The sequence below is a fragment of the Aspergillus campestris genome, assembly GCF_002847485.1.
Source record: "Aspergillus campestris IBT 28561 chromosome Unknown P168scaffold_1, whole genome shotgun sequence".
In the NCBI taxonomy this organism is placed as follows: domain Eukaryota; kingdom Fungi; phylum Ascomycota; class Eurotiomycetes; order Eurotiales; family Aspergillaceae; genus Aspergillus; species Aspergillus campestris.
In genome coordinates this window covers 1441655-1466200 of record NW_020194336.1, presented here as the reverse complement: position 1 = coordinate 1466200, position 24546 = coordinate 1441655, and the positions used below count along the sequence as shown (strand labels likewise).

The 24546-nt window shown below is 51.6% G+C and overlaps 7 protein-coding genes across 7 annotated transcripts; 3 read left to right on the top strand and 4 right to left on the bottom strand.

Moving 5' to 3' along the window:
• Positions 1-54: 54 nt before the first annotated feature.
• On the bottom strand, positions 55-1705 carry P168DRAFT_323373 (seipin). The gene is made up of 4 exons (XM_024840684.1): positions 1477-1705; positions 1232-1416; positions 700-1155; positions 55-646 (listed from the first exon to the last, which is right to left on the bottom strand). The coding sequence occupies exons 1-4, from the start codon at positions 1546-1548 to the stop codon at positions 196-198; spliced, it is 1164 nt and encodes a 387-aa protein (XP_024696789.1). The 5' UTR covers positions 1549-1705; the 3' UTR covers positions 55-195.
• A 244-nt stretch (positions 1706-1949) lies between these two features.
• P168DRAFT_262402 (CCR4-NOT core subunit CDC39) lies at positions 1950-9659 on the bottom strand. The gene is made up of 4 exons (XM_024834744.1): positions 8785-9659; positions 8392-8716; positions 2433-8326; positions 1950-2383 (listed from the first exon to the last, which is right to left on the bottom strand). Exons 1-4 carry the CDS (start codon positions 9502-9504, stop codon positions 2318-2320), a joined length of 7005 nt encoding a protein of 2334 aa, XP_024696788.1. The 5' UTR covers positions 9505-9659; the 3' UTR covers positions 1950-2317.
• Positions 9660-10807: 1148 nt separating this feature from the next.
• On the top strand, positions 10808-14689 carry P168DRAFT_331513 (formin-binding protein HOF1). The gene is made up of 7 exons (XM_024841646.1): positions 10808-11045; positions 11111-11215; positions 11277-11563; positions 11615-11827; positions 11887-11985; positions 12037-14065; positions 14128-14689. The coding sequence occupies exons 1-7, from the start codon at positions 11003-11005 to the stop codon at positions 14295-14297; spliced, it is 2946 nt and encodes a 981-aa protein (XP_024696787.1). The 5' UTR covers positions 10808-11002; the 3' UTR covers positions 14298-14689.
• Positions 14690-15875: 1186 nt separating this feature from the next.
• Positions 15876-18321, bottom strand: P168DRAFT_300945 (uncharacterized protein). The gene is made up of 6 exons (XM_024838485.1): positions 17814-18321; positions 17280-17731; positions 16559-16999; positions 16423-16465; positions 16268-16370; positions 15876-16211 (listed from the first exon to the last, which is right to left on the bottom strand). The coding sequence occupies exons 1-6, from the start codon at positions 18105-18107 to the stop codon at positions 16141-16143; spliced, it is 1404 nt and encodes a 467-aa protein (XP_024696786.1). The 5' UTR covers positions 18108-18321; the 3' UTR covers positions 15876-16140.
• A 549-nt stretch (positions 18322-18870) lies between these two features.
• P168DRAFT_229270 (uncharacterized protein) lies at positions 18871-20308 on the top strand (the record flags this gene model as incomplete). Its single annotated transcript, XM_024833178.1, has 2 exons — positions 18871-19634; positions 19696-20308. The coding sequence occupies 2 exons, from the start codon at positions 18871-18873 to the stop codon at positions 20306-20308; spliced, it is 1377 nt and encodes a 458-aa protein (XP_024696785.1).
• A 96-nt stretch (positions 20309-20404) lies between these two features.
• P168DRAFT_10993 (uncharacterized protein) lies at positions 20405-20883 on the top strand. Its single transcript, XM_024832549.1, has one exon. The coding sequence runs from the start codon at positions 20500-20502 to the stop codon at positions 20797-20799; it is 300 nt and encodes a 99-aa protein (XP_024696784.1). The 5' UTR covers positions 20405-20499; the 3' UTR covers positions 20800-20883.
• Positions 20884-21643: 760 nt separating this feature from the next.
• Positions 21644-24450, bottom strand: P168DRAFT_262395 (Mcm10/DnaG-type zinc finger protein; the record flags this gene model as incomplete). The annotated part of the gene is made up of 2 exons (XM_024834743.1): positions 24211-24450; positions 21644-24141 (listed from the first exon to the last, which is right to left on the bottom strand). Coding segments are annotated over exons 1-2 (2499 nt in total). The 5' UTR covers positions 24212-24450.
• Between the last annotated feature and the right edge of the window lie 96 nt (positions 24451-24546).

The following is a 24546-nucleotide window of genomic DNA, read 5'->3' as shown; positions in this document are numbered from 1 at the left end:
TGCCCCGCCTTGGGGGTCCACCCTTAAACTACAATGGGAGCCGTACAATACAATAGGTAAAAAGATTCATTCATTCTAGTACTTCCCTGCAGTTGGGTATATCCCATTACGCCACATAGTCCAGTTATTAGGAAATTCAAAAAATCCAAAAATCCAACACACCAAGGGATAAGAAACACAGTAAAATTGATCATCTCAGAGAGCGTAACTCCGCCGTCGCTGGAGTTCAGCCATTATCGCTCTCTCATTCTCCAACGCTGTTCCAGCGCCAGACGACCTTGATGGCCCTCCGCCCCGGCCGGTTGAAGTCCGACGGTTGTGTCGAGTCCGCGAACTGGTCCACCTGTTCCATTCATCTGCCCCATACTCGTCCTCTCGCTTGACTTCCTTCTCCGACTCATTACTTGGAGATTCCGAAGATGTGTCCTGCGGCGTGAGTATCTCATCCCTGGGTTCTTCCTTGATCGGTGTCTCTTCGCGGTCTTCTTGGTCCTCTTCCTTGATCGAATCACCATACCATACATTGTCATGATCAGGCAACGCAAATAGTAAAGCAGATACGATCAGCATAAACAGCATGGACGTGTGCCAGAACAAGCCAGTGAAGACAACAAAAGATGTCAGTCTCCAACTGTACATAATCCGCCTAGATCTCGGTCAGTCACGCCAGAAATTAGGGTGCAAAGGGTGGAGAGGTACCTTAGGCCAGTAAACCTCGCGCGGAATTGCAATTTAGCCGAATAGAACTGCATATCTTCCTTGCTCTCGATCTTCAAACACGCGCATCCCGGCAAATTGCGAGGCCCGCGCGCAAACTGAACTTGCTCCATCATGGGAACCTCCAGCTTCTCCACTTCACGTTTCCATCCTACCAAATAGAGTGGCATAAACGAAATCCGGCTGGCCGTATCCACCAAAGGCGAAGTGTACGTGAGGATACCAGGACGACGGGACTGAGCGATAGAAGGCGTAGAGGTATCTATACCCGATGAAACAGACCTAGGTGGACAGGAAATTAGGCGCAAGTCGAGCATGAAGTTCCCCGCAGCTATATTCGACGAAGTTCGCGGTAGCTCGAGTTGTAGAGTCACATCGTAGGATTGGAGCGAAACTAATCCTTGGTCCAGACGCGCAGTTCCCCACGGGTGTTCGTCGCTGCAAATTTCGCAATAAGAGAGCGAGGTCAGCCTAAAACATACAACAAAATATGGCAAGCGGTTTCTCAACTCACCCAAACTGCAAGTGTATGACACGCTCCAGGCCAACCTGAGGGATGAGCTTATAATAGAAAACCGCGTATGCGACGACCGACACGAATGCCAGACATATGCCAGCTACAAACAAGAATAAGCTACCGGTATAGGCCTTTTGTGCCTTCTTGGAAACAAAGGGGTGGGCCATTGCTGCTATCGCGGCCTGCCATCGTTCCTGTTAGCGGTCTAGCTTCAGTGGGAGTTTGCACAAGCGACTAATTACCGAGACACGGGAATACCAAGGGGCGACCCTTTCCTTTTCGACGTCGTCGTCTGTCGTATATCCAGAATCCATGGTGCCGGAACAGTAGGTCTGTGTACGGTTGGGGTGGGGTGAGTTTAAGTACCTTCCTGACCCGTAGCTTTGGTGATTCCGCCCATGAGCGCGCGTCGACGTCACCGGCGCTACTCGCGTCGGAGCCTCGGCCCCAAGCAATTCAGGAACAACATAATAGACTCCAATAATCAGCCACCGAACAACCTCAATGGTGCGGACCTTTATATCCTTTCGAAAAATTACACCTTAAACAGTAGTGCGTGAATTTCTCGAATTCTCTTTTGTTTTGCACGTAATAATTACGTCTACAGCTATTATGGTTCATTCGGTCAAGCTGGCATAAAACATACGTAGGACTGCGACATTATATATCTACTCTAGAGATGCCCCATTGTAAATACAGGAGCGAAAGCACCCAACTATGGTAAAAATGAGGAAAAGGATATAGGTTTAATGCATCTTGAAAAGCCGTGATGACATATGCCCTAATATGCATGTCCGTCCCAGAAACCCAACCAAGAAAGAACTAATGATAATAAAGCAGAACTTCGCACAAACCAAGGTAACATAGAAAATCGAAGGACAATAAAATAAAGAAAAAAGGAAAACAAAGCATTTTCAAATCGTACACCCCAGCAAAGCCCCATATTTTTGGTGCTACATGTCATAAACGGTTTCCACAAAAACACCGTGAGAGAATCCACCTTTGCCAAATGCAATACGTCATGGCATGATCGAAGAATTCATATCGAGAGGAGAGAATACGGAAAGGATGGGCCTTGATGCCCTAAGACAATGCCCTAGGACTCTGCTGCTGAATATGCTGCAGGAGAGCATCGAATAGACGGCCGATCTGGGAGATGTTAGTAGAGCTTCGAGGACCGGTTTACTAGGTGACTCACCTCAGGCGCAGCCTGGATAAAAGGAAGATGGAAGAAGGTGTAGCTCCGGTTCTGGAGGAGTTCTTGCAGGGTAATGATCAATCCCCATGGGTGAGGACGATGGACAATGAGTCGCTCCAGCAGCACGCGAATGATTTGCTGCCTGATGTCAGACTCGTCGTGCTCAGAGTAATCGGCACCGAACAAGCGCAGAATGGCAAAGCTGAAGAAGTAGGTGTGGCTGTTGGGGTAGCGCAGCTGATTTGCCATCGCACTCAGCAAATAGTAACGCGCCTCAGGTCGGAATGCCTTGGCCAGTCGCTCTAGCAGGGCCGAGTGGGGAGAGTTGTCGAAAGCTGCGCGAGTGTTGCCCTTGGATGCGCTGGAGACAGCGCCTTGGCCAATGTAGAGGACAAGGGCATTAAGCAGCACAACATTGACATTGATGGGTGTGTAGAAAAGACCAGTCTCCTTCTCTACGGGATTGTACACAGCATCGCAAATGAGCTGGAGGTTTGCCTCGGATGCGCCGTTGCTTTGCAAAGAAGCATCGACAGCATTCTTGATATTGGCGCGTTGCAAGGGAACAGCGGTGTCGCCCGCAATTCGTGGAGCTTCCCGCATTTCCTCCAGACGCTCGACTTTCAGGCCCTCTCTGAACGGGTCAGGAAGCTTGTGGAACGATGACGGGTAAGCACTAAGGACGAGGTTCCGCAGTTGGGCGCAGTGAGCAGGGATCATGTTGCAGAACTGAAAGTGATTTTCCGCCACAAATTCCGGGAAATCGTGATGTAAAATCAATAAGATGCGCAGCACACCCTTGTAGAGATCCTTGACGACGTAAGAAATGGTTGCCGGCTTGAGTTGTTCCCCAATATATGCAAGAAGAGCTTGCATCAGCTCACAGTACGGACTCCAGCCCGCCCGGTCGGGCATATTCAGCATCCCCGACATGAAAAATCGATGAGAGACCAAAGAAAGCCACCCATACACGAAGGCAGGACAATACTTGGGCTGGAGAGACAAGAACTTGCTGGCCAGGGCGAACATCATCGCCTGGTGCTGCTCGCTGTTTTGGAGGCCGTTGAGCGAGTATTCGCAGAGGATGCTAGAGAATAGCCTGAAGAAGACACGCTGGTTGAAAGCCTCTCCCCTCATAGTATGATGATGGTTCAGAACAAGAACCAGCAGTGAGAGGATAGAATTGAAATATTCAGACTTGTTGGTCTTCGCTGATTCCGTGCTCTCAGTCTGGAATTTGACCAGCAGGATGACTAGCTTGGCGAGGGCATCAACGTGAAGGAACGCCTCATCGAGACTGCCACTCGGGCTCTGCTCAAACCACAAGACTGAAATGTCGATGCTGAGACGGAAGAATAGAGCGGAATCCTCCTGGTTGTCCATAACATGCCTCTGATGCAAATCTTTGAGGAAAGAATAATAAGTGCGCTCAGAAGCACTGGGAGCTTTGTATATTCCAATCCACTCGCTGAAGATGTATTCCATCTGGTCCCGCTTGGACTTGGCCTTATCACTGAGGAGAGCGTTGACCACTTCAGGAACTCCGGATTCTCGTAGCTTGCGGATTATGTCATTGGCAGGCGAGAGAGCTGGTTCTTCGGAAAGCCATTGGCTCATGGCTTCGAGGCTCCCAGAGAAGTCCGACCTTAAAGCAGATGGCTCGTCGTTGAACAAGACACGGTCCATCAAACTAGCAAGGACTTCCAAAGCACCGGCGTTCTTCTGGAGGATTAACCTTGTGAGTACCATATCCACACGGCGGATATCCAGAAGGCCAGAGTCTATCAGGGAAACAGTAACTGGAACGTTGAACATATGCTCATCGTCAACTTCAGAGAGCATGGTCCAAGTGTACCGGGCGATGATAGTAGACAAGTCGCACAACTTGGCGATCAGATGCACAAGGACTTGGATTTCCAACGCGCCGAGACTCTGTGAAAAAAGGGCTTGACACACGCTGTAGCAAGTCAGTCTAGCCAATTCTTCGCCATTTGGCGCGCTCAGGATGTTGCGTAGTGCCCGATTGTACTCCAATAGTACTGGGCTATCTATGGCGAGATCCTTGACCCGCTCCTCGGAAGCGCCCCGTGCCGTTTGTAGGAGTTCAGAGACAATGCTTTCTGCCTTCTCCCGTGGTGTTTGGGCCTCAAAGAGACCATTGAGTTGAGACTGCGCACTGACAAGCCCCGACTGCTGGAGAGGAGCCTCTTGCTGCGGTTGTGGTGTCCTGTGCGGCACAGCTGGCTGCTCTGCGGGAGTAGAGAGATTCGGAATGGCAGGGAACGATTCTTGAAGAACGTCTGGAAGTTGTCGGCCATTGTCGGTGGAGACATTTTGGATGTGTGCCGCTCCGGGGCCCCGAGACTGGCGGGCAAACTCTTCGTAAATGGCCAGCTGCTCCTTGTTGAGACCGCCAGGAGCCTGGCGGTAGGGCTCTGGGATGAAGAGTCCCCACCGGCTCATGGACGGGTCAATGAACGGTTCATTAGGCCGGGCCACACGATGGCGGCGGCGAGATTCTAGCTGGGGCTCAATGACCTTTTCAATCTCGGGAAGGGATTTTTCTTCCGCTGCCTTCTCAACGATGCCGCAAGCGGCATCAAGGTTGTCATTGACGCACATGAGAATCAGGCCTTCAGGCATAGGCTGTTCCGAAAATTCCTGCTGGATCATTCGAATGTAGTTTGTCATGCTGACTTTCAGAGGCTCCTTGCAAGTGACAAGAGCAAGACTGCCTGCAAGCTGTCGCACCATGATGCCAGCCGCATGCCGAACCTTCTCCTCGTCGGGTTCCATGGCGAAGTCCTTAGACACCAACTGAACGGTCGAGATTGAGGCGATCGTGACGGAACGTTCCACAACGGGGGTAATAATCTCCGCGATGGCACGCTCCACAGCACTGTGGACGATCTGGCGGAGGACATTCGCATCACCCATGGTGCTCGCAGATGACGGCAAGACAAGGATCTTGTCTAAGCTGGGAAGAGTCGACATGATAGCAGCCGGTGACAATCTTTCGTGACGAATGCCTTGGTTGATATTAGTCAGGGCCATGTCCTCGAACGCCTCTAAGCCCTCAGGAATATTGGCGGTTGACAATGCATCCTCGATGTGTGCCGAGCGATCTCTGATGATGACAGAAGGTTCGATGGTCTTGTGATCAAGATCCAAGTCTTTGCACAAAACTTCGATCTCAAATTTTAGGTTGAGCTTCAGTTCCGCAAAGTGATAAAGCTCCATTAACAGGGAAATTATGTCCATCAACCAAGGATTCGGAGGGGTGAAGACAGTAGACTTGGTAGCCTGGACCAACACTTTACATGTGAATGGGATCACGATCGTCAAGCGTTGGCTGTCGAATCCCTCCAAGAGAAGTCCCTTGAAGTAGACATCTTTGTGTTTGATCGGCTTGTCCTTCGCTATTGTTAAGGATCCAAGCCACAACCCAAGGTTTTTCAAATGACCCCGATCAGTCGAGGAATTTAGTGTCGCCTCCGAGTTCATCAACTTGGCGACGCTGACATAGGTCTCTCTGAGGACTTCAGCCCACAGAATCCTATCATTGATGCGGTCCAGAAGGTCGAGATACAGCTGCTGGAAATTCGGCTGGAGCTTGGCCCTCTCTTCAACCAGGTACGACGCGAACCACTGATGATGCTGGTCCCGCAGAACATCTGTCAGGTCACGTAGCTTCTCCTCTATGTTCTGTTCCGACACATTGTTGAGCACAAACAGAATCTTGTCCTGCACATCCTCGTCCGGCTCGTGGTAGATATCGGGGCGAAGAGGAGGGTCGACATGGATAGAGATAAACTTGCGGCTGGAGCCGTCTGACGTAGTAACTTCGCCGACGTTTCCATTGGGCACGGTCACATTGTCAACGCGGCCCATCTCGGAATCTCCCACTTGAGTTCCTTGATCGCGAAGGACTTCTTCGGCTCGTTGAAAGATGGGTGTACCTTGGAGGCTCGGGATTTGGAGGAGAAGATGACAAAACCCTGCCCACTCGGGCAGACGATCAATCAGCTGTTCAATGGCTTCCACGCCAAAGTTGTACATCGGATTGTGTACTTCGTGTTCTCGAACAGCTTCTAGAATCATGCCCAAACCAACCTTCAGCGTAATACCATCGACAAGGCGGAAGTTGATGATTCCACCGAACATGACGGCTGTTCTTGTCAAAGCTTCCAAGGGATATTCGTTGTAGCAATGGTATTCGTCGATGAGGCCGTGGACCATGCACGCAAACAGATCTTGTTCAAAAGGTTCGCGTGAGGTTTTATATTGCCTCATCAGCTGGAGAATTTCTCGCAAAGACAACTCATTGTGATACATCTGGCCGAAAAGCTCCTGCATCCGCCTGTCGACAGCTTCAGGCAGGGTGTTCCCATTTTCGCCGTTGGCATCGATAATGTCGTCGAAGCCTTCCCCATAGTTGATCAATCGAGGGTACGTTTGGATGCAGATGCGCTGCACTGGGGTAAGGTTTTCACGGTCGCCGACGTATTCCTCCAGTACCGACAGCAGAGTATATACTGTCTTCACCGAGAGGCTAACCATCTGTGGGGCAGACTGTTCTTTTCTCTGAACATGAAGCTCGTCTTCCGCTTTGATCCTCAGGAACCTGGACAATAAGCTTCCCATGTCCATGGGTCCCTTCTGGGCGGCGTTGCGGACCCATTGCTCCAAGTCAAACGTCCCTTTACGATGTGCGAAGCAAGCTAAGTCCATTGCGAGGCCGTTCGTATAGCCGAGAAGGTAATCGAGCCAGTTGTATTCCACCGCATGCTCGTATATAGCGGCCGTCGAAGTCGGATCCTGGGTGAACATGGTGAAAAGTTGCTCCGCAACCCACTGCCGGTCTTGGTGCCACGCCCCATGAAGAGCGAGCTGATAGCCCTCCTCTTGCTTCAAGATGAAGACAATAAGCGTCCGGAGCACAAAACTCTGCTGCACACTAGTCCATGGTTGAGGAAGGGCCAGCGCCGAGCACAAGAAGACCGGAAGATCAAATTGAACGACTGCCTTGATGAGCAGCTGACTCTCAGTCGCAGCCCATGCAGCCTGTGAGAACAGCGCCAAGTCGAATATAGCTCTCATGGCATCCAGAGACCGAAGAGGGGATTTCAACGCGCGCTCCCCTTGTAGACGCACGAGTTCTGGACCGTCTGCGAAGAAATCTGACGGGAATGTAGCTCGAAGATTAGGGATCTGCGACACATCTGTCCGGGAGACGATGAAAGCGGTCAAGAAAGACAGCTGGGTGTCACGATGCTCCCAATCACCACCCCAAAGTTTCTGAATGTCTAGGCTGGAGTCTCCTGCCGCAACAGTTGCCAAGGCAGTGTACAATTTGAGGAACTGCTTGGCATCCAGCCTCAGACCCTCGCGATCAAAGTTCCTGAAAACAAGCGGCCAGCTAATGCGGCCGTCGCCATAGTGCGACTGGACAGCCTCCAGGAAGGTCTCCAGGGAGAAATCTTGCGAGTACTGAGAGAGTATCAGGAACAGTAATGCACTGGCTATATGTTCCTCCCCCCAGCATTCAGAGCCGGACGCATTGATAGCATCGTTCACGGCGTCGACACTCGACGTTGCTTTTGGCCCTCTGGAGTGGAGCTGGCGGACGAGCGTGTATCTCGGACTGAGAAAATTAAACATCTGCAATGCCGCCGCGATTTCGAACGGTACGTCTACTCCCAGTTTTTGGTAGCGTACATTAGCCGCATACACCAGCTTAGCTTTCACTTCGTCGCTGAAATTGCGAGGGGGATAAAGGATGAAACGCTCGATCGTGAATGCGATGAAGGAATCCTTGAAATCCTTGGCTACATCCGACGGGTGTGCCAGGCTTTGTAGGAATGGGGTGGTTGAGTTCGACAAGATCGCATCGGCTGTGGAAACAAAATCCGTCAGGAAACAAAGTTGATCGAGAATAACCTGTCGAAGAGCTGCTCACCTTTTGCACGCAAATCCGATTTATTAGCGGTCTTAAAGGCTAACGCAAGAGCAACTTTCACCAAAGGATCCAACTTGAAGTGGTCCAAGAACGTCGACAGATCGAAATCGCGGAAAATGTCGCCCTCCGAGGTATCAACAGTCTCAGCAATCTTCTGGGACTGTTCTATATCCTGAGGCACCTTTTGTATCTCCTGGACTAGGAGAGGGTAGTTTCCGGCATTTTCAACTGACTTGTTGACTCCTGGGAAAATCTGCGGGGCATTGCCCGTTAAGAGGCGTCGGAAATACTTGGAAAACACTTCCATGCCGTTGGACTCGACCAGCTGCAAGATGTTAGAAGGATCGCCGTGGTAAGAGTCAGGAAGAAAGGGGAGCAGAGCGATGGCCCTACCTTGTGAATCTGAGCGGCTTTTGTCTCCCACTTTTCTCGCCCCTCTTTCTCGGTGATTGAGTCCAGAAGAAGGAAGACCTGAGCGATCGATATCTTTGTCAAAGATGACTGGCTTGCGTGAGCTGCAGCGCCAGAGGCTGCAGAGCCCGGCTTGTCGGAAGGAAAGCCCGTGGGCGAATTCACGGTTGATAGTAACGGAGAAAAGGTGGCGCCTCTGGAAGATCCCGTCCCACCTCCGCCTCCCCCGGTGCCTCCACCGCCCGCTGAACTCGCTGCGGAAGCCAGATGTGACCCTGCCGATGGGGTATGGGAACGAAACTTGGGGGAAGAGAGAGATTGGCTGGATTGCTGCTGATGCTGTTGCGAGCCAGATTGGAAGGAGGTGAAAGGCGACGGTGTGGAGGCTGGCGAGGGTGCGTTCCGGCCGGCGGGGTGACTCCGTGCGGAACTCAGAACGGCAGAGAAGGACGAGGTCAAAGGAGATGCCGTCGAGCCACCGGGACCAGGACTACTGGACTGGGGTGGCCCTCGCGAAGAAAGGATGGACGATGACGCGAGGTTGTTGGTCGCAAGCGGAGTCAACCCACGGCGGACGCTCGACTGGGACGCGGACGAACCCCAAGCTGATTGCTGTGACCTTCCAGGTCTGGTCGAAGAAGATTTATCGGTGCCAGAAGCAATCGACGATTGGGAGGAAGGAGGAGGGGGAGGGAAGGTCATCTAGGAGACGCGATCATTTGATCTGAAGGCGAGCGACAAATTTTTTTTCTGTGACGACTGTAAACCAAAATCAAAACCTCAATAAGACAGTTGAATTGATTTAATTCGGAAAAATGATGGGCTTTGCGGTGGCAGAGCGAGGGATGGATGACAATGAAAACGAGTATTGCTTCGTGGCACAGGATGGGAAGTGTGAAAGCGAAGTTGAGGGAGAGTTAGTAGTGGACGGGTTAGGTGGAGCCTGGGTGCCTGAGGTAGCAACTACACTAGCTACCTTCGTCCACAGCTCTCTCTTTCCTCTACTTTAGGGCTTATAACTTACTCCAGGAAACATATATCTTAAGGATGTTAAAATCATGCGGCTACAATATACTTTTGGCAAAAAGGTCTATATTACAACCAACCGATTCTAGGCCTTCCACACAAACGGCATAATTACCAGTACATGAATCGGTCCCGGCTTTTTCCTTTTGCCTTTGACGGGCTGCTTCGGGCAGTATCACGTGATACATTCGACCGGGATGGTGATTATATAATGTATTAGTCAACTGCCCATCTGATGGTTTACTCGAGGGGAAGACTGCCTGGAATTCATCCCATGTTGTCGCTAGGATGATTCAGACCGACCAGTAAGGGAGTTAAGACATATCCAGGGTATTGTCTTGACTCCTGTAGTTGCAGTTGACCTCGTGGATGCAATTGCGCTCATTAGTAGGTCTTTTGCGCCAACAGCGACGACATCCTCCCATGGGCCATCGATATCTCAACATAGTTGTTCGTTCCAAGATAATCCACAAAAAACACCTCTCAATCCATGCATAATCTTGGAATAAAGAAGTGGTTTCAAGGAGAAAAGAGAAGGGCAGTGGATGATATCATTGTGATTGCAGACTACGTGAGAAACAATATAACAGGGTCCAATCTGGTATGAACTGGTTTTGAAGCGCTCGAATCGAAGTGGGGGACCGTCCAGCGCTAGTTTACAGATCATAGTCTCCAGGAAAGGACAAAAACTAGACGGGTAATTGCACAACGAGACTGGCCACGCAGATCCAGGGCACGAGTCCAGCTGTCGTGTTTGGGGATGGGGGGCGGCATGACTTGGCATCGGTGATGCGCCTACCGTTGCCCCGAGAAACGCGCCGCGGTAAACATCAACGACCTGTTCATTCCAGATCCAAGCTTACCTTGGACTGGCTACTCCACCCAGATCCATTCATCTTGAGCGATCTTCCTGCTCTTTTGACTTATCTTATTTACTTTTCTTGTTTGCAACTCGAGGGTTTTGTCTTAACTGCGTGGGACATATTGGAGTATTGGCTCCTTGTTCTACAGCTTATCATCAGGAAGTCTCAAACTTCTTCTTATGTTAATCATTTTTGAGCAGATCTCACTGCATTCATTGTTCTTTCGTTCTTCCTTCCATCAGTCTATATCGTAATCATATGAGCAAAGGCTGGCCGAAGCTCATAACAACCTTCAGCATATAACCTACAAAATGCCGGGAACGGTGGCGGAGGGACCCACGGTCTCCATGTCCTGTACGTGCTATTCTCCGGAAATTTATTGCATGAGCTGCACAGAATAACTAACTCTGCCAACTTAGTTGCCAACAACTTCTGGGGTAAAGATGACGCTGGCTATTTGCCCATGCTGGAGCGGATGCATTGTGCGAAGTCCTCGTGCGACGAGTTGAAGACTTTCTACAACAGTGCGTCGCTATCATGAACACTAGTGGTTACCACTGACATACATATCTAACTGATATATAGTCCGAGCTGCCATTGAAGATGAATATGCCCGAAAGCTCATGGCCCTATGTCGGAAATCTCTTGGGGCAAACGAAACGGGCTCGCTGCGTTCTTCATTCGACACAGTCCGTGGCGAGACGGAGGGCATTGCCAAAGCTCATGCAGCCATTGCTGGGCAAATGAGGAGGGAGCTAGAAGAGCCATTGGTTGCATTTGCCGGAGGTTCGAAAGAGAGAAGGAAAATCATACAGAATGGAATCGAGCGTCTGCACAAGAATAAGGTGCAGCAGACCCAGGTGGTGAATAAGGTAAGGCGAATTGATACTCACTCGGAGAGAAGCCATTCTCACAAAATCCAGACAAGGGATCGATTCGAACAGGATTGTTTGAGAATCAAAGGCTATCTGGCACAGGGGCATATGGTTATGGGCCATGAGGAGCGCAAAAACAAAGCAAAGCTCGAAAAGACCCAGATACAACTTGCCTCTAGCAGCAACGAATACGAGGCCGCTGTCAAAATTCTCGAAGAAACCACTACTCGTTGGAATAAGGAATGGAAAGCTGCGTGCGACGTGAGTTCTGGCCTATCGGTGGTATATTGGCGAGCACCTCAAATGCTAACGGAAATCAGAAATTCCAAGACTTGGAGGAAGAGAGAATTGACTTCACTAAGAGTAGCCTTTGGACATATGCCAACATCGCATCAACGGTCTGCGTCAGTGATGATGCCGTAAGTTTCCAATCTGCCACCACAATAATCTTGTTGCTGACCACTCGTCAGTCCTGCGAGAAAATTCGGCTCTCATTAGAGAACTGTGAGGTAGAGAAAGACATTATGTATTTCATCAAGGAAAGGGGAACCGGACAGGACATCCCCGACCCCCCGAGGTTCATCAATTTCTGCCGTGGGGATGTGAATGACACGAGCTCAGAAGCATCCGAGGAGGACGGCTACTCCGTGGCTCAGTTCCAGCGTACGATCAACCCGGCTTTCCGCAGTTCTTCTCCGCAGCCATCGACCTACGAATCACATCATGATCCCCAGCCTGATCCAGCGGTGGTTAATAACCCTGAATCGCCGAAGAATACTCTGGATAGGGAGCCGACTGCCATGCAACAGCCCCCTGGGCAACCGCCTGCAATTCAACAAGCTCCAATGCAGCAGCCTGCAATGCAGCAACCTACAGTGCAACAACCCACAATGCAGCAGCCTGCGAGACAACAACCTATAATGCAGCAACCTGTGAGGCAACATCCTGCGAGGACAGAGCCTACGGTGCAGCAGTCTGCGATGCAGCAACCTGCACCGCTGGACCTACGCCGAGGTGGCCACCCTCCACCGAACTATGACCCAAATCAGCATGGGGAAATTTCGGCAGTGCCCCACAATGCGTACCCGACTGATGGAATGACTATGTTCTGCCGAACGGGACCTCCCTCTGAGCGCAGCTCGGGCACGAACAGTGCATACAGGCCTACCAGTCGAGACTCGCAGAGTGAGGTGTCTAACCCTACATCTGTGTCTAGCCAAGAGCCTACCAGTGCGAGGCAATCTCCAACCAAACCCACTAATAGTGCTGCTCTTCGAGGATCTGCACAAGACACGCAGGTCCAGAAGAAACGGAGCACGTTCTTTAGCAACAGCCCCTTCCGACGCAAGAGTCGACATGACAAGGACCGTAATTCTGGTTCTTCCTCTCGCAACACCTGGGACTCGTCGTCCAAGCAGACCAGTCCGATCAAAGCACCGCAACCCAAACAAGCTCAGCGTCCTATATCTATTGCTCCAAACAATCGTTTGTCTGGTAGTCCAGAGCCTGTCGATCCAAGAGCAAATTTCCAGCTGAACGTCGGAAATAATGTGTTTGACGTTGCTTCTCCTGACGGGAGTTCTCCTAAGAAGGTCTCGCAGGCGAAGGACGGAAAAGGAGACGATCTCGACCCAATTGCGCGTGCCCTTGCTGACTTGAAAGGGGGCGGAAAGCAGTCTGCCAGTCGAGTATCTGCCGATAGGTACCACGGAATTGCTAGTCCAGCGCCCCCAGGTCCTGGGTCCAATTATGGCAACACCGCCTCCTCCTCTAACAATGCCACCACCAATGCCAATGCATCTATTGCTACCCCACCCCCGGCATACAACGAACCGCCAGTGAAACGGCTTGGTGCGCCACAGCCCGCTTTTACATCGGCGCAGATGCACAAGACGACACAGAAATACACTGGACAGACCCAGAATATGTTCAGAGGAACCGGAAACTCTCCGAGTATGGCTAGCAGAACCAGTGTGCACTCCCAAGAGGCTCCTCGTGCCAAATCCCCTGCCCCGCGACGAAGTGCCAGCCCCCAAGTTGCCCCCCGTGTGGACACTCGCATGAGCCAGCACAGTCGAGGCCCTAGTCGAGGCCCCAGCCCCAGTCCCAGCCATTATCAATCCAGCAGTGTGAAAAGTCGTTACAGCCAGCATTCCCCGACCGTCTCCACGCCACCACAGCGGCCCAACGATGCCCCCTACTCGCCTCGTTACTCGAACCGACCATCCTCAAGCGCCATGCCACGAGCCGTTTCACCTCAACCACAGTTCAGGCAGCAGACACGCCCGTCGAGCTCGGGTGGCATGGAGCTCCAGCTTTCAGGTCCGGCTGACCCGTATGCAAGTGGCTACGACAGCTATAGCTCACCAAGGGATGGCCGCCCAGCATCGTACTATGGCGATAGTGGAAGCCAGAGAAGCCAGTCCAAGAGCAGAAGTATGGCTGTTGCCGACCCTGGCCAGCAATTCAGTCGGGATGGTCGTCCCATTTTACACTTTGGTAAGAAATGCCGATTTTCCCCAGTCTCACACAGAGATATATTTACTGACATGTCATTTTAGCTCGAGCCTTGTATAACTATACTGCGGCCATCCCCGAAGAGCTCGGTTTCACCAAGGGCGAGGTTTTGTCAGTCATCCGACTCCAGGACGACGGCTGGTGGGAAGCTGAAATTACGACCGCTCGAAGCCGACCTGGACTGGTGCCGAGCAACTATTTGCAAATCATTTGATTTAAGTTTAACGCCCACCCGCCTCATGGACAACCGGCTACGTTCATATATCCCCTTCGCGGGGTGACCATGAAGCTGATACCCCTTATGCCTTTGACTTTGCAACTTCTTCTTAATATGTACATCCCTTCACACTAGCCAGTCATGCGTTCTGCCTCACCACTTCACCCCTTTAATTCTTCAACAACCCCCTACGTTTTGCTTTGATGTTTTGACTGAATTGGTTTATCTATTATGCTGCACATGATCCTTGATTTTGCAAGCCATGTTTATGAAGCCATGTCTTATTACCCTTTAAGAATGTCCCCTTATGGTTGCCGTTTATGTTCTGCTCTATTGCCTTGATAGTACTCCCTCTACAGCAATCGTTCAATGACAAAATAGTCTTCTCCCCTGCTATCATTCTCTTCAACAACGAAGACTATCTATCCAGAAGTCTCCAGTAATACGATAATCAAACCCCCCCCCCCCCCCCCACCGCCTCGTAGTCAACCTCAGTACCTCAACCTTTCGCGACAGTGAAGGAAAAAGACCAACATCACCTCCCCACCCTACCAAAACACCTCAGATCCAGTTCACAGAAACAAAACCCAGTGAACAATCAATCCACACGCCCACACCCACCAACGACACACTTGAACCCCGCCGGCGAAGCCAGCCCACGCACATCCACCCCCACGCAATACGGCCCCTTACAAGGATCGAATCCCACCGTGGCAAGGCCCCCTTCGCTCTTTGTTGGATCCTCCGTCCCACCCACGGGCTTCTTGGTCCTGATGGGCAGAGATATCTTCACGGGCGTGAAAAAAGCGTGTATGTCAGTGCTGGCGCGTGTGACTGGGCAAGAGGTGGTGTCGTTGAGGGGCGTGCGGTTCTCCTCTGTGAGGACTAGGAATGAGTTGGCTGCTGTGGAGGGCTGGGTCTGAGCCTGAGACTGGGCTGGAGCTGAGGCTGGAGTAGCTTGGGCTCTGGCCTCGTTTTGGTCTTTCTTTTTGTCGTTGCAGGTTAGCAGGACGTGGTCATTGATATGGTTGCAGGTGTTGGCTTACGCGCTGGATGTGACACATTGTGGTTTTCTTGTTTTCCTTCTCGATTACTTTCCCTTTTAGAGTGAAAAGCGAGACGGCACCAGACTTGGAGGAGGAGCAGATGATAGTACAATAGGGAAGGTATTTGATGAAAGCAAATAAAAGATGGATGAATGTGTTGCTGTTTTAGGGCAGAGGAACTGGGTGGTTGCTTGTTGCCTGTATCTAGGCTCTGCTTGTTGATGGAGAGGATCAGGGGGAGAATAATTTCATTTTTGTCTTTTGCTAGAAGTATGTCCCACGCTCTCAGTGGCTTGTTATAAGTGAAGTGAAGCAAGTAGTATAGAGATATCAGTTTATACGTTATCTAGGTATGGATAATGCCGAGCGTCATGAAAAGTGGACTATTTCTATGTCATGATCGGCAGAGCATTGCTTGTCTGATACAATAGCCACCTGTGTTATTCACTATCACTGATAATAGATTACTGCACTAGTCCCCAGTAACTGAGAGCATGCATGTATTCACACAAGTAGTATTCAAAGGTATATCACAGGCCGAAATCAAAAACAGGCGCATAGGTACATTGGCTTAGAAATAAAAATGACAATCGAAGACCTCCCAGTCAGGTACAAGGGAGGGGGAAAACGGAAATATCCCAAAGCATACACAAAGCCATCACTGTACAAAGGTATCATCAATCCCTTAGGTATAAACCCAGAAGAGCAGCATAAGGCTGCAAAGACTGTTGGTAGTACACAGCTATCACACAAAGACAACATCTCCAACGCGGTTCAAATCGAAGTGTCTCAGACTACTCATCGTCGACAAAATTGTTCGCTAGACGGCCGAAAATCGGGACCTCGAAGTGCTCGAGCGTATCAACTGGAGTTGGTTAGTACTACTGATGTGACGTGTCTTGATTATTTAGGGAGGTTTACCGTCACGGTATGCGCGCATGCTCAAAAAGCCGATCAGGACGAGATCGCACAAGAAGAAGAGCCAGGAAAAGAAACTCGACCATGAGAAAAGCAGGTGGATTATCTGGCTGTAGTTAGCAGTGGTCGATGCAGACTGAATGTGCGCCGGGACTTACAAAGATGGCCGTAAAGAGCATACTCGACTGCCATGCGTGGAAGCTGCTACAAGTTAGCACGATGCACAATATCCCACATCGCAATCGGCTCCAACATCTCCATCCTCCATCCTCAGAAAGAAAAGGTTATACACACCGCACGTAATCACTCTTATGCTCAACCAGCAAAAGAAACACCCCACCCGCCGGAGGCAGAAGCAAATATGCCAGCATAGCTTCATAATCCATCCGGATAGGCAGACTCGTCTCAAAAGCCCCCATATTCCATCGCCCACTCTCCACGTCGTTCCCAAATCCCGTGTTTCCGAGTCCGCTGGTCGCGATGGGACCCGGGGGCGCAAAGTGGCCCGGCGATGCGACACCGGGGACCGGGGGTGATCCGCGAGGCGAGCGGACGTTGGGGGGGACTTGGCGCCCGGCAGCGTTGGCGAGAACGCCCGCTCGACCTCGGGCGACTCGTCCTGGTAGGGGGCGAAGTTCATTGCGCGTAGTGGAAGTGGCACGAAGAGCGAATATGCAGCATTTGACGCGGAGTTGGCGCGGAGGCTTAAGTCGCAGGCGGAGGCGGAACGGTGAGCTGCTCCTTATCGGTTATCGCGTTGTCTTTATGGTGCCTCAGGCATTGACTATCAGCCCGTCAACAACTCGCCCAAACCGTGTATGTTGTTTACGATCATACGATGGCTGGCTATACTGGCAAGGAAAAGCAGTGGAAAATAAAGTGAAGTAAGGTAAGTAGAAGTCATCGCTTGGGTATCATGCTTAGATCTTCATTTGGTCTCATATAAAACATCATCAAACGGTAAAAGTTGTACACGTAAAAAAGCTCCACCTGGGTCCAGTTCGCACTCGCCTACTCTCTGCCCCGACCACGCGTAACCCCAGATCCCCGGGCAATACCACTGACAGGTCGTCGTGTCGTCGTCGTACTACCTCGGGTTGTCGACGACGTTGTGGTTCTTGATGCGCCGGGAGCTTTGTAAGACACGCTTGGGGTTCGTCCCAAGGTGCTTGGGACCCTCCCCCGGGTAGTGCCACGCGTCCCACGGGCAGTCGACCCTTGCGCCCGTCTCCTTTCTTCTTCCTGCGCTCTGCGGGCCACGGCTTCCCTTTGTTGTTGGAGTTCTCGTTCACGTCTTTCGGCGGCCTGCTGCCGAACCAGTTCCTCGCTCTCCATGTCGGCTGCATCTTGGACGGCGCCTTGCCAATTCGGGTTGAGGATAAGTCGTTGATTATGTTCGGTTTGTGATAGAATGCGGGTCCATGTATTGAGTAATGTCGACGCAGAGTCGACGGTACGCGAAACAGTCTAATTCGAAATAACAATTAGCAAGGACTTGAGCTCATCTGGCATTTGATTGCCCATTGGGAGTGGATCTGCATTGACATACATCCATGTTACCCTTGGCGCAATCCAAGCTGCCCAGAAGGCCCTCAATGACTTCATTGATATGGCGAACACTCCGCAACTCGTTCTGGAGCGCGGCCTCGCGCGCTTCTTGACGGTCAAAAAGAGTCCCCGAGTCGCGGGAGGTCTTGGGCGGGGGGGTGGTGCTTTCTTCGACCGGGGGAGTCCGATTCTGTTTCTTGGCTCCACGTTTTGAAGGTGAGTCCCAGAGGTCCTCTGTGTCTTCATCGGAGAGCTGGAGCCTCTCCATTTCCTCCGCAGTACTGCGAAACGCCATGGTGGGGGGCAATAGCAATTATCGGGGAGGGGTTGGTGGGATGGAGAGAGATAGAGTAGAGTAAACAAACAATGTCACAACTACCCCAGACACGTGCTAATAATCACCCAATGGTGGGGACTGATCAGCCTGATGACGATGGAGGGATTAGGTGTCAGACAATAAGAGTTAGTTGTTGAATATAATTAGCATTGAGTCGAATCTGGTGGTGTGAGTGGATAAGAACAGTGATGGATGAATCAAAGGAACATCAAGGTGGGTCTGATTCCTACTATATAATTGGAGCAGCCCCCTCGCTTTTAGCGTCGGGCATTATTGGCGTGGCTGGTGAATAGTGCAGGCTTAGCGTGGTTATGCATTCCGCTGTTCATCGCCCGCCCAACTCATCATTTGTGTTTCCTCTCCTCCACTATCGTCTATCCCCATCTTCAATTAATCTCCATCATTCCACTTCCCTGTCATTCAACGGTTTTATTGACTTTGATTATCTGCTCGATTGGAATTCCACTTTTCTTTGATATCTATTGACTCTGTTCATCAGTTTTGTTTCTTGATTAGGCGCCCTTCGGTCGGATTGGTGCACACGCGCGTTTCCTGCTCTCCCTTGGCTCGGCGCTCGCCTGATTGCTCGAACCACAACACCTGGATCTGGAGGCTTTGGAAGGATTCAGGTCAGACAGTAGTGATTTATTTGTATCCAAGATATTGGGTATTGTGAAGGATTCAGCATCTTTGAAATTAAGGGTTCAATACTCGACTCAACATGGCGACCACACCACCACCGCCCTCGCCGTCAACCTTGCGATGCCCCCCAACTCCACGACACGGTGCTGGATATGATCAGTATGAGCCGTACTCGACGCGACACTCAGCCAGATTAGCAAGCCAACGGACATCGCGAGACAGAAACACGACTCCCCCGCCTAGTTTTCCGTCCCACGCGCAATCCAAATTCAAGGCTGGAAAGAAACAAAGCGATGCTGAACCAGAGACTCTGTCGCCCCCTAAATCTGCTCAGACCTCTCCCAGGAAGAAGCGGCTGGCCCGTGATGGCTCTTCCACCATTCCCGATTCACTGGGCGGTCCCTCTGGCCTTGACACAGACCCCTTCAGCTCAGACTCTCTTCATTCACAGCGTCTGCTTCACCCACACACAGCGACGATGACTGAGGGAATGCTTCCCACACCAGCCAAGACCCCCAGGAAAAAGCCAGTTGGAGACGTTGGAACCACTGCCCGCTCCCTCTTTCCCCCCAGTTCCAGCACCGGTCGCAAGAAAACAAAGAAACACACAGGCTTCTCCTTGGACAGTTTTGAAGAGAGCGGCCCTAGCGGCAGTCAGATCCAGATCTACACCGATTCCCGCGACCGGATCCCCGAAGTCGCTCAGAGCGAAAACAACTTATTCTCCAAAAAGCCGGCACCCAGCATGCCAACTACACGTTCTTCGAGGCGCAGAGATGGTGGAAAGCGGGACAAAGAGGTCGACGAAGCCATCGATCGTGAGGATGGCATGGTCTATGTCTTGTAAGTAACATCTCAGGACCTTGTTCCCCATCATCAATACATGAACTAACGTCCCCCGCAGCCGAGGCAAGAAGACTTTCCGCAAGTTCCACGAAGAACCCCAGAGCGAAGAAGAGGATGAAGAAGATGACGATCTGGGCCTGCTAGCGTCCCGCCCAGATCTCATTGATTCGTCCGTTGTGGCTAACATTCGCCCTCTGACTCGTTCGTCGATCAAACCGCGGGTACTCTTCCCGAGGAAGGCCAAACATCGCATGCCACCAGCAACCCATGACGACCACGAGGAAGAGGCGGCTACGGATATCGAAGACCACGCCGTGGCTACCGACAACGAGAATGCAGACAGCAGTGATCATGTGGCGGATGTGGACATGCCTCAGCGTGCGGAGACCCCGACCATGGACTCAGCCGTTGAAACCCCCGAATCTCCCGGCGCGACGATCCGTTCCCTACGTCCTCGGGGCAAACGCGACATTCTCGAAAGCGGCGAGACGCCTACCGCAACGGCAGGGAAGAAGCGTGGCAGTCCCTTCGACGGCTGGCTGCGGAAGAAGGCCACACCCGCCGTGGCAGCTTCCAAGGCCAAGAAGCGGGATGCCGCCGAGTCCTCAGGAAGTCCCATCGGGCCAGCGGCCAAGAAGACGAGGAGCACCCGGGCTCATGCTGCATCATAATCGACTGTCCCTACGGCTCTCTATCTGCAGACATTTCTGAACAGCGAGCGCATCTTTGTTTTCTTTCTCCATCGTTGTCACATACGGACGACCCGACATTTCCCAAGACTGGACGAATTTTTTTTCATGTGTTTCTTTCATCATTACTTTCATTTTCCTGTTAATCTTTTCACCCTCTTTGGTACCAGTTTATGGATGCGTGCGCTTGGAGTTTGACATGGTTCGATCTATCTTTGCGTGAGACTCACCGTACCCCAAGCCTCTTCTTCGTCTTCTTCCGGGCTTTTGACCCGCAGATTCGAACAGCTATGGGCCGGTTGATATGGGTAAATTATGGGAAATTGGACGGGTACTGGCATTCAACTAGCTTCAAAGCAGGCATTGTCATCGGATGGAGTTTTCCTCTCTTTCTTGTCTTTTTTCTTTCCTTTTTTATTTCTTCTTCCTTTCTGTTGTCTGCTCTCGCTGTCGCTACGGCTGTAAGAGGCTGATACGTTTCTTCTTTTCTTTTTTAATTCTTTTATCAAATAGCTTAGGAATAGTTAGATACCAATGCACACGAAATTGCGATGTCATCTCTTTTTTATCTGTATCTGTCTGTTCTTGTCACTCTTGCTTGCTAGGCTATTACATTTGTTACACTATATGTACCGTGTAGGGTGAAGCACCAAGTTAGGCAAAATATATAATCAACAGAGCAAAACAACATACGAAAGTAGATTCCCTCAGTCCAACAGAAAAAGGAAAAAGGGAAGAGAGAAGTAAGAAATATTAAAATGGACGATGAAGATTATTATAATGATACTCCCAGCCCAGCTAAAAGTACAAATCACAGGCCATTCGAGTCGTCCAGCTATCTATCTAGGTAGGTAGATATGTATCTATCGCGCACTACCTACTGCAGGGAGTACAATAGAGGCGGGTCTCTCTAGCCAGAGAAAAGAAAACAAGCAAAAGAGGTCCCAGATGGTCGCTTGTCTAGTACAAAGGAGCAAAGCAAAGACAAAGGAATGATGGTTCAAGGACAGTGTGATTTAACTCCCACAAGTGGCGCTTCGATATCTGTGTGAAAAGGAAAAAGGAAAAAGGATACATGGTTCTTCGTCATGACAGCATAATGATAGTAATAGTGAGATAATGATTTTCCTCTTTTGTTTTTCTTGAATCTATGATCATCTTTGATCCAAATTCTATCCCATGGTTTTTCGTCATGGTCATTGACTTCGTCGTCTAGGGTATGTATGTGTATGTGCGTATTGGGGAAAAGAGCATAATTGATATGAAAAGGCAACGGCAAGTAGCGCGCCCAATGAATAGAGGAAACAAGAGTGAGTATCAGATAATGTCCAACCCGTCGTCATCGTCATCATCATCATAATTATTCTTCGTGACAGTCGCATCAGACACTCCACCAAGACTGTCTCTCCCAGCCTCTTTGATGCCCTTGGAAGTGATAAATCGGGTCTTCTTGACGCCGCTATTGCCATGCGGGCGGTCGCCGTCGTGAGCGCGCTTCAACGGACTCAGTTTCACCGTGCCAGCTTTGCGGAATCCTGTCAGTAGATCTTTGTTTGCCTGGCCCTGGGTCGACGGGTCGGTCTTCTCCTGGGACGAGCGTGGGGTTGATGATGAGATGTTCTCGGCGTTTTTGGCGCGGAGGTATTCTGCGCCTACGCCGCCTGCGCGGGACTGCACGAGTCGCTGGGTGATCTCGCGTTCGCGCTTCTGCTCGGCGAGTTTCTTGCGACGTCGTTCCTCTTTGCTTTCGAGACCCCGGCTCATCATGCCTGCGGCGATGAACGGGTCGTCGTGGTCAGCGTCGATAAGGCTGGCTGGGGACTGGCCTGATTGCATGTATGACGGCCCGGCGCCGTTGCGAAATTTGGGAGCTGGTGCGACGTAGTATGTTGACTGGGACATGCGATCATATTGGGGGCCTTCGGGCTTCAGCCCGTTCTTATAGCCCCCGCGGCCTCCTGACCATCCTCTCTTTCCTCCTCCGGCATTGCCTCCGTCATCGAAAAAGCCGGTCCGCGCACCGGAGCGTCCGCCTGGGCCGAACATGCCGGGGCCACTGTTGACGCCCATGCGTTGGGATTGGGTACGACGGACTTGGAGGTCGAGATGGAAGTCGCAGAACTCTGTCTTGCGGCCGTCCACCCACGACCTGCACGTTTTACCGTCCTTTCTGACGGCCTTGCAGAACCCGATATCTTGCGCGTTTCCCACCTCGAGGAGTTTGTCATCCGATGAAGAGATGTTAAGGCTGAATTTGTTTGTATCCAGTTTGTGTTTTGGAGGTGGCATTATCGTCGGGTTTAGGATGGCAATGAGCATGCCCTCGGAGATCCGGTAGTACCGCGGGAAAGCTGTGTCGAAAAGGAACAAGTCGATGGACCATTTGAGATCAGTGAGCGTAATAACCATATATCTGCTGGTGTTATTCAACCCATCGTCGAAAGGATCAGCCTCCTTGGTTGAGTTATTTCGCCTATCTTTGATTGCCTTGGGTTCGGATTTCGACGCGACGATGCCAAACACGACGTAGTCTGTATCAATCTCCTCGGGGAGCTCGAAGGCGGGTCCTTTGATAGTACGGAGAAGGTCTGGGATCTTCAGGACTTTTTTATCGGCGAGGGTGCGGTTGAGAAAAGAATGGGGTAGGATGCGGTTGGAAAGGTGTATCCCAGAGAATGGTTCAAATTTCGACGAGTCCGGTGCTTTCTCTGGGACGACTGCATTACCATTGGCGTACTCCCCAGACGAGCTGCTTGGAAGACTCGGTAGCGCTTCCGACTCAGACTTGTTGCTTCGTCGATGAAAAAAGGTCCTCGGCTCCCTGGTGTCTTCGTCTTCTTTCCGCATGCTCGGGGAGGTGTGACTTCTTTTCAACGACGGGGGTTTCATCTGGTTGTATGATCGCAGGACATCGTCGCGACTGAAACTCTCCGCCTGTCGATGTCTCGTCGGTGACCGCACAGGGGAGCCGGGCCTCGCCTGGGCCGTTGCTTTGAACCCTTCTACTTCCGCTTTATCAAACTGAAAGGCAGAGCTCCTGCTCGCCTGGACTCGCTCCGCACGATCTCTCCGGGCCCTCTCTGCCTTCTCCACGTTCCTCCCTTCGGCCATCCGTTCGCTGAAGCTCTTTGGACGATTTGCGTCTGCACCTGCGGTCATGGACGCCAAAATATTGCCCGAGTGGGACACGAAATCGCCGCGGTTGCCGGTCGTGCTTGCTGGCCGGGGTCCCAGTCTGGAGGCCGGCGGGCGCTTGAGAGACACCTCGCCGCCCCTCAGACCTTTGTCGATTCCAAGCAGATACCTCCGCGGGGACACTGGATCTGCCGATGGGGCTGGTCGTCTCGTCGGCGACAAAGGCACCTGGACTGGATCTGGCGATCGCCGACTGCCTGCTTCTCGGGAAATATCGGTTCGTGAAGAACGCTGTGGTGAACGGAGTGATGCCCGGGAAAAGCTAAAGGCAGACTCTGGTCTGGACAGCGCGTTGCCATCCTCAGGCACGCTCGACCTGGGGGTCCCTGGCCTGTCGCGATCCTTCTGCAGTCGCTTGAGCTTCAGTTTCGCTTCGATGGCCGCCAGCTTGAGCTGGAGAGTTTCCTCGTCGTCCTCCTCATCGTCGTCTCCGCTTCCCACGCCGTCACTCAAAAGTTGTTGCCTCGCCTTGTCCCGGAGATTGGGGGTCGTAGCTGAATTGCGCAAGGGCGACCCCAGAGTCTCGCGACGGCGCTGCATTTCCTCGTACCTTTTGCGACCGCTGGGGGAGCTCAGAAGGGCCTCTCGCGGAGACTTTGGCGGCCACGAGGGTCCGGACACTGTAACCACGTTCACAGATGTCAGCCATCGGACAGATGTTTTCGGGGGAGAGTCAGTCCGGCACTCACTGTTGCGAACCGCGACCGATCGCGTCTAGAACAAATCCCCTGTCGTACAAATCCTCCGTAGTTGAGACCGTATTCGGCAATTATGCCACTTCGTATAGGGCTAGTGTTGCGCTCCGACTTGCCATGCTCAATTGGCCAGTGACGCGGGGAAAGACCGACGGAGAAAGAACGGATTGAATCTGGGCGCGGTAACCGTCGATGGTCCAGCGGTCGTGTCACCAGCACAATAATAAAATCATGGAGAAGCAAGGGAGGGAGAAGACGGGGTCATAGCAACCAGGACCGAGTCGCACAGATTCAACAAGGTTGGTTTCATGCAAGTACACCAGAGCTGAG

Bases quoted from the DNA above. Each gene is read 5' to 3' on its own strand.
- P168DRAFT_300945 (XM_024838485.1), bottom strand. From the start codon at position 18,107: ATGGCGTTTCGCAGTACTGCGGAGGAAATGGAGAGGCTCCAGCTCTCC. The intron at 16,466-16,558 runs GTGTGTATAACC...AACTTGTAGCAG, and splicing joins CATAAGAGTGATTACGTGCG to CTTCCACGCATGGCAGTCGA. The intron at 16,371-16,422 runs GTAAGTCCCGGC...AACTACAGCCAG, and splicing joins TGCTCTTTACGGCCATCTTT to ATAATCCACCTGCTTTTCTC.
- P168DRAFT_323373 (XM_024840684.1), bottom strand. From the start codon at position 1,548: ATGGATTCTGGATATACGACAGACGACGACGTCGAAAAGGAAAGGGTC. The intron at 1,417-1,476 runs GTAATTAGTCGC...GAACGATGGCAG, and splicing joins CTTGGTATTCCCGTGTCTCG to GCCGCGATAGCAGCAATGGC. The intron at 647-699 runs GTACCTCTCCAC...ACCGAGATCTAG, and splicing joins GCGAGGTTTACTGGCCTAAG to GCGGATTATGTACAGTTGGA.
- P168DRAFT_331513 (XM_024841646.1), top strand. From the start codon at position 11,003: ATGCCGGGAACGGTGGCGGAGGGACCCACGGTCTCCATGTCCT. The intron at 11,216-11,276 runs GTGCGTCGCTAT...ACTGATATATAG, and splicing joins GTTGAAGACTTTCTACAACA to TCCGAGCTGCCATTGAAGAT. The intron at 11,828-11,886 runs GTGAGTTCTGGC...AACGGAAATCAG, and splicing joins AATGGAAAGCTGCGTGCGAC to AAATTCCAAGACTTGGAGGA.
- P168DRAFT_262402 (XM_024834744.1), bottom strand. From the start codon at position 9,504: ATGACCTTCCCTCCCCCTCCTCCTTCCTCCCAATCGTCGATTGCTTCT. The intron at 8,717-8,784 runs GTAGGGCCATCG...AACATCTTGCAG, and splicing joins AAGCCGCTCAGATTCACAAG to CTGGTCGAGTCCAACGGCAT. The intron at 8,327-8,391 runs GTGAGCAGCTCT...TTGTTTCCACAG, and splicing joins ATCGGATTTGCGTGCAAAAG to CCGATGCGATCTTGTCGAAC.
- P168DRAFT_10993 (XM_024832549.1), top strand. From the start codon at position 20,500: ATGGATGCGTGCGCTTGGAGTTTGACATGGTTCGATCTATCTTTGCGT.